Source organism: Drosophila navojoa, chromosome 4 (assembly GCF_054131105.1).
Source record: "Drosophila navojoa isolate 15081-1374.11 chromosome 4, UAZ_NAV_1.0, whole genome shotgun sequence".
Lineage (NCBI taxonomy): Eukaryota > Metazoa > Arthropoda > Insecta > Diptera > Drosophilidae > Drosophila > Drosophila navojoa.
This window is the reverse complement of record NC_142892.1, coordinates 3,334,903-3,342,295: the sequence shown is the minus strand read 5'-3', so window position 1 is coordinate 3,342,295 and position 7,393 is coordinate 3,334,903. Positions and strand designations below refer to the sequence as shown.

The following is a 7,393-nucleotide window of genomic DNA, read 5'->3' as shown; positions in this document are numbered from 1 at the left end:
CTGGCCGCTGTTAAGTTACGCTGTTAACTTAACAGCGTTTGCTGTCTGGCAAGGATTGATTGCGCACACACTTATCAGATTTTGTAAATCAAACAAGTTTGGCCATATTAACATATACACAACTGAAGACGCGTCTTCAATATGCAAATTCGAATTATTAAACAAAATATTTCTGGTTAAGCTTATGCATAATAGACATGTGTATACGCGTACATATATAAATCAAATTTACACGATAGAAAGCCATGGATTTGCATATATGTATATATATTTATATACGATTTTTGTGGTTGCAAAAGTCCAATGTGAAGCGAATCATAGTTAGGGTAGTAGCTGAAACGAAAGCGAAAGTCTTTGTAGCCGGCAAACAGCTGTGAGGCTTGCTTGACTTTTGACCAGTCTGTCATCAGTTGCGTCCTAACAGGTTCTAATATTTATGCAGCTAGCGATTCCTGTGGAGCGCTTCTCACGCTTTGCATGCCATAAATTTCACTGCCTTTCACTCTAAATCATTTGCGGCACTTAATTGTGTGCATTTCAATGCGTATTGCGTGCCATTTGCAATCAGCTTCGTTACCTGCTGTTGTTTTTGCAATTCTGTGCCAGTTTTCAGTTTTCACGTGAAAAGCGAATCAATGCGAAATGGAAATGCAACGCTCTGTTTAACATCACGGCAAAATTTCACACCAACCATAAAGGCCGGTGCAAGTGCGTATTGCAAACAATAAAAACTCTATAAATTTTATATGCACAGCAGCATATAGTGTGGAGGAATTAGCCCGGCTTTACACGGACTTTGCACAGTTTGTTGAAGGTGAGATATATAAAAAATTTGAAGAACGCAACTTTATACTTTTATTAAAAATGATGTTGTTTTTAATTAAATTAGGTGTGTCTTTGGGTATTATTTTGTTGTCTGACTCAGTCGAGTTACTAGTATATATTCATCAAACTTTCATCACCTAATTTTCAGCATTTCCAAACGCTTGCATCGACTCTCTTATGAGTCATCCTTTAATTTAAATGACTAACTCGATCAAATGTTATTCGATTTATCTTTTACATTTTTGGATTCATTGTAGATTGCATTTTAGATATTCTTACCCACAATGTGATATTTATAATATGCCTTCCGAATTTCGGGCAAACCTCAGCTGGCACAGTTATTACCATTTGAAACTTCTAAATTGTTCTATAAACTTCTAAGATGCAAATTAAGCAAGATCAAATTTCAAGAACTGATCTTGATCAACTACATTTACTTCAATTTTATTTTCAGTTTTTTTTTTTTCTTGTTTAATGAGTGCATTGACTGGCGGCCATTTTGTGTGATGTGGCTTTCGAAACCGTTATACCAATTGAATATCAAATCGGTCAAGTTAACCTTCACTACGATTGCGACGGCGACCACGACGACGATGTCGACTGCGACAATGCGGCGTCGACCACAGCAAGTTCGTGTCTTAAGTCTTTTGTTTTTACACACACAAATTGAAAGTGAAATTTCATTGTTATTACGCTTGTTCGAGTTGTTGATGTTGCTGTTGTTGTTGTTGTTGTTATTATTCTTTTGCTTTTATTTTGGTAATTTATGAAAAAGAAAGGCACTCACTGCCAAAAACAACAACAACAGCAACAACTACAGCAATCAGACTTTGTTGATAAGAAACGTGATTTAATTTTTAGTTGAAAATTATGAAAAGCATATGTTGAACAGTTTTCACTTTTCGTTGCTAACGAAAGGCAATATGCTATGAGGAAGAATTTACATTAGTTCTAAATTTTTTGCTTAAGTAAAAGAAATGGAAATTGCATATATTATCTTATTTTGTTGCTGTTGATAAATTAAATTAAATTTTTTAGGGTATCCGCTCTTCGCTTTCGTCCACCGCTCTGTAGAGTCAGCTTCCTTGCATTGTTGAGCAGCCTCACAATAAAGTCGCTTTCGTTGTCAGTTGGCGGCATGTTCACCCGGTAGTCAGTTTCTTATACGGTTTTTTTTTTAGGTTTGTTCGCAACCTCTTGTCAGATTAGATATGGTGCACGCTTTAATTATATTATGATTGATGAGAGGCCAAAGGCATGACGCGGCGCTTTTTATGTCTGCTACCGGATATGTTCTAATGAAATCAAGAGCTTTTTTATGCAGACAACCGAGCCGAGAAATGATACATATAAACATATATATAGAGGGTCGTGGTACGAATAAGACAATCCCACAATAAACACAATGGGTATGATGATCTTTATTTGAATACATGAATCAAGCGGAGCTCTAAACATTTTATCACTTGAGCAACACGATAATCAAAGTCGCTTGTTTAGCATAACTGGGCCAGCTACATATATCATAGGATGCACGTAGGAGGAACTCTGTACTCTCACTCTCTGAGTCGCTTCCACAACCATTTAAACTAAACGAAAATTCACTTTAATATTACGATTCAAATAAAACATTTCAAGAACCAGCAACTGTAGAGTGAGTGCAAATCGGAGTCCCATATATACATTTAGTTCGGTGTCTAGTCCTGTTTGTGCTTACTGCTGCTGTTGCATAAGGTACCCGTATCTGATTTGATTGTTTCCGTGGAAGCTGAGGGCTCAACAGTCACTTCAACCACTGTGGTCTCAGATTCGGCGGGATTATCAACCATGTCCTGAAGAATGCAGATCGGAGAGCGCTTATTAGTCCCATCATCCACAAGTGAAACTCCGCCGCAGGCTCGACATCTGTGGAAATGAAGTTGACTCAAATGACAGGCCTACAAGTGGATCAAAGAAGGCTTACTGGACTGGGGCTTGTGGTGGTCCAGGATAGACTTTTTTGTATAGGCAAATCAATCGATGGGCCACAAAGAGAGTGGGCAACAGAAGCAACGCAATGAACAGCAGGCCCACCCAAAAGCCATTCTAGGAGCGCAACAAAATGAAGTTTGAGATGTATTTCAGAAGATGCTCGTCACACTCACCATGGGATAGACAAGACGACGGCAAATCAAGTCGACACCTGTGTAGTAGATATAGGCTAGGGGCCTGCACTTGCCGACCTCATTTTCACAATGGTGGATAACCCTCTCCATGAAATCGGACACCTCGCCCTCAACGTAAGTAGTTAGATTCGTACGCAGATACCGTGCATAGCTTTCAGCATTGGATCTAATGAACTCCTGGGAGTGTTTTATAGCTTCTTGTAGACCTTGCATTGTTTCGCCAAATGGCAATTCTTCATATAGGATAAAAGTATCGATTTCCTTCAGCTTTATCTTAATCTTTTCCATAGTGGTCTGGATCTTGTGCACGAGATTAAGATGGTATCGCTCCAGATCATTCGCTGCATTGGCCAAGGAGACTTTGGCTAGATCATAGCGACCCCAATCGCTTTTTAGGCTGGCCTCTAGCTCTCTGATATCCCGGATGAGTTTTGGCAATGCAACGGGCGTTATTTCATCACAGAGATGTTTTAGAAAGGTCGAACTATGATACTCGGTTAATTTGCCGTACCCGGCCTCCATCAACTTAACGTGTTCCTCTTTCGTGAGCACCACAAAGTCCTTGATATCCTCCTTGAAAATGGGTACCTTTGGCGCTGGGTGCTGTGTCAAAACCTCTAGTCGAACTAGTTCTTCTATGTCGTAGACGTTGTTCCTACGGAGCAATTTGAAGACGGACTCATCGGCCTCGCATGCCTTAATTGCCGTCGACATGCGGAGTGGCACAGTTTCCCTTTCAGCTTGCCTTTTCCCTCGCATATCCTCACTGTGTTTCATTTTACTCTCTCTTATTGTGCCTATCAGCGCTCTATGTGCTTCCCAATCTCTTTCCCTTTCAATATCCATATTCTTCACGGTTTCTGGCAAGAATCGATTGAGATCAATTAGGGGATCCATTTGCTGGAAAAAGGAATTATTTTCCCGATCGCGAAACGGAGCACACACTCCTTGATAGGTCACCATGCCGAAGATATAATAAAATAGTCCAACCAGCGAGGTGAGCCAGAATATGCTGAATATCAATATAATGGCACTGAAGTAAGGAAGAGTTAACAGACACAATACAGAGAACAATACGGATGGGAAATGCAGCTAAAAGATTGGTCAGGAATTCGATTTATTGTTACTTACAATAAGAGGCAAAGGGCGCCCGACCTTTTGCTCCAAAGTCCATCACGACCAAACCGTCTTATAGGTGTACAGCATCCAAAGACCAAGGCAACCATCAGCGAAGCTACTATCTGCAACAGATTAGAGCAACATGTAGCAGCCATAGTTTGTTATCCAATTTTACCTTACGATCGTGAGGATTACGAGCACAATAGCATGGACGCCACTGCGCATGGTGCCAAACTTGGCGTCGACATCTTCGAGAGACTTTATCGATCGGAGAGTGGTGAAGTGTATGCTGTTGATCATCCCATTAATTGATTCTCTCATGACCTTCGATTCATCCCTGAACAAAAGTTCTCCAGCCTGCAGATCGGTCAATATAGGGGGTATGATCGGTTCTACGGCTTCGTTGATTTGCGTTCCTAGAACTTGAACTCTGCGGATTCCCTCTTCGGGTATTTCAGGTAAGCCATTGTTAATCATCTCCTCCACTCCAGTCACATAGTCTTCCACGTTCGGCAGCTATCAGAGGAGAATATTTACAATATCATGAAGATCTTTGAATGCTTTCTTCTGCCTAATGGATGACAACTTTCCATGGATTTAGTGAAATTGAACTTACATCATCCAAATGCAGACAGGACGACGTATCCATCAGCTCGATTGCAGTTGTCTTCAAAAACTGCAAGCAACTGCGACTCGCACAGAGAGTTGTACAGGCGTAAGTAATATCACGCTTGACAGTACGAAGGCCTAGCATAAAAAACAAATATATCTCTATTATTATTAAATATATATGAATTTACCATCTCGCAATTGTGCATTATAGAACAGTAATTCATCCTGCCAGAATTTGACGGCCTTGAAGTCAGTCCGAACCTTATTCAGGTGGCTCAAGATGAGCTCCAACTCGAATAACATATTAGCCTGAGAGACATCCATGAGGTCCAAAAAAATGTGAGTGTGAGCATCTGAAAGTTAAATTAAGTAAGTTATCTCAGACGGAAGTCTAAGTTTTCAATAGCAACAGATTTGTTTTCTAGAGTTCTTACTCTTTAGGACATCATTGAGTTGTGTTTGCATTTCCTGGTAGTTCCTAACGAGCAAATGGCGAATGTGCTGCGCGCAATCCTTTAGGAACTGGCACGTATCCTCGCTGCCGCGTCGCATCGTCTTCTGCGTATACTCGAAGCCGCGCTCCAAAGAACTGTTCGCCGAATAAGCGAACAGCAAACCCAAACTGAGAAAGGCCAACAGTTATAAGAGACCGCTAAGAGTACATTTGCTTAAGAGTAAAACCTACAAAAGACCCAGCAGCAGTAAGCCGAGCAAAATGCCGTAAGCCAATCGCCAGCGATTATCCGACTTCAAATCGCAGGTGGGACAGCCCCCAGCGCAGCGTCGCCAGCAAAAGAAGCAGCAATAGCAAACGCTGCCAGCAGGATATATATCAATTAAATAACATATTTGCATATCTCCACTTCTAGATGTATGCGTGCTTACCCTATGCAGGGCATCAGTATGATGAGTATTATCAGAAATATCACCCAGAGCAGCGATAGCCAATATTCGGCTAGAAGATCCTTCCAGTCATTTTCCTCTACCTTTGGCCCCATCACCAGCGAGTCGCTCTTGGCCACAATGTAGCCTAAAGTTAATAAATCAAACTGGAAATAATATAAAAGGTAAAATGTGTATCACATTACCAGGCGGTATGGATCGATTGAACGCAGTCAAATTAAGTAGAGATATACTGAAATCATCCAGCAGTTGTGTGATTGGAGTTGACGGATCCGTATCTCTGGTATACGTAACGCTCTTCTCGTATTTAGAATATATAGTGGTGGGAAAGTGTAACTGTCCCATATGCTCGTGTGTGCTCACTCGCTCCTCGCTCCACTGCCTTACGTCCGGTGCTATTACGGCGACTATAAACATACAACTAAGCCCACATATTGCCCAAAATTGTATGTTCAATCGTCTCATCTTGCAGTGACTCATGTGCTTAAATATATGAATATAGTCGTTTGCCATAGTATTACGAGTTTTTGGAATATAGGTATAACAATAGTTGATCTTGTCCAATTTGTCCGATTTTATCTCAACCTCTAAGATATTCCATGTTAATCTTTGAATATGCTTCTCATTTCTACTTACGCACGGTTACTCTGGCATCTATAATAAGGAAATTTTATGGGCTTTAAATTGCAAGATGGTTTTCGAGGATCAGATTGATTATTCAAAAGTTAAGAACGGCGGATAAAGTTTAGTAACGCTTGGAATAAAACTTGTATCATTGATATTTACGAGTACAAAAATATATATGACTTGCAAATCAAAGTACAGCTACTGGGTGTTGGCATTTTTATGACCCCTAGAAGTATGCTTTAAAATGTAAGCTATTATCATTGAATCGATCTATTTATAGGCCCTTCGAAAGTTCAAAGTTTTACATGGATCCTACTTACCAGCAATAGTGCGGACGTTACTAAGTGTAAACTACGTAAAGAGCTGCAGTTACTGCTTGATTCCACTCATATGTCAAAACTATCTTTCATTTAGATAGTTTATCAAAGTTCAAAAATTTGCTGTGACAATTGAGGCAAAGGTAGTCAAAGAGAATCCAAGAGACCATATTTATATAATTTATATTTTTATATATATTTTCACAGTAATTGTTTTTTGTTTTTTATTTTTCTTGTAGCATTTAAAACTTTGATTCCATACTATTGGCTTATTGTAAAACACTAAAAAATGACATAGGCAGACAAATTCATGAGATGTACGTAAATAATAGAAAGAGAATAATTACATACATTCATAAATACTTCTTGGTTTTTCATTTTCATTTTCATTTCTTATTTTCGCTTAACTAAAATACATATTTAATACGTGTGTATGTGTGTGTGTCTGTATGTTTATGTCTGTGTGTGTGTGTGTGTGTGTGTGCAATTTTATCATATAATTTTGTATATTATCATTATAATTATAATTTGTATTATTTGGCTACTTGCAGTTTGCCCCGAATTTGATTAATAATTAAAAACATTTTTGTTTTCTGTAGAGTTGAAACGTTTGCTTAGTCAACTACACGACAATTCAAAGTACGTACATATTATATAAAGGTTCCGCTTTTTGCTTAAGGAAGTCGGGTATATTAGTTTCAAACACTCGTAATTCAAATGCATTGAAAAAAAACTTTAGCCGAGGGCATCTTCTGTGTTTCTGCTGCTGTATTATTTTTGCCTGCTCAGCTTCGATCTGTTCCACTAACTTAAAATGGCAGTTTT

General features: G+C 39.2%; 1 protein-coding gene and 1 long non-coding RNA gene across 2 annotated transcripts in view; one reads left to right on the top strand and one right to left on the bottom strand.

Annotated features, from left to right (window-relative positions):
• The window catches only part of LOC108652116 (uncharacterized), a 67,880-nt gene that overhangs the window by 35,180 nt on the left and 25,307 nt on the right, over positions 1-7,393 (top strand). The gene's annotated exons all lie outside the window — the stretch shown is intronic.
• On the bottom strand, positions 2,227-6,464 carry LOC108651325 (prominin-like protein). Its single transcript, XM_089260554.1, has 12 exons — positions 6,265-6,464; positions 5,810-6,211; positions 5,607-5,751; positions 5,407-5,535; positions 5,156-5,343; positions 4,910-5,074; positions 4,726-4,856; positions 4,290-4,625; positions 4,122-4,231; positions 2,970-4,023; positions 2,789-2,910; positions 2,227-2,730 (listed from the first exon to the last, which is right to left on the bottom strand). The coding sequence occupies exons 2-12, from the start codon at positions 6,135-6,137 to the stop codon at positions 2,523-2,525; spliced, it is 2,916 nt and encodes a 971-aa protein (XP_089116680.1). The 5' UTR covers positions 6,138-6,211; positions 6,265-6,464; the 3' UTR covers positions 2,227-2,522.

Coding starts and splice junctions, on each gene's coding strand:
- LOC108651325 (XM_089260554.1), bottom strand. CDS start 6,137: ATGGCAAACGACTATATTCATATATTTAAGCACATGAGTCACTGCAAG. Junction 5,075..5,155: donor ACTCAATGATGTCCTAAAGA/GTAAGAACTCTA, acceptor TTTAACTTTCAG/ATGCTCACACTCACATTTTT. Junction 4,626..4,725: donor CCTGTCTGCATTTGGATGAT/GTAAGTTCAATT, acceptor CTCCTCTGATAG/CTGCCGAACGTGGAAGACTA.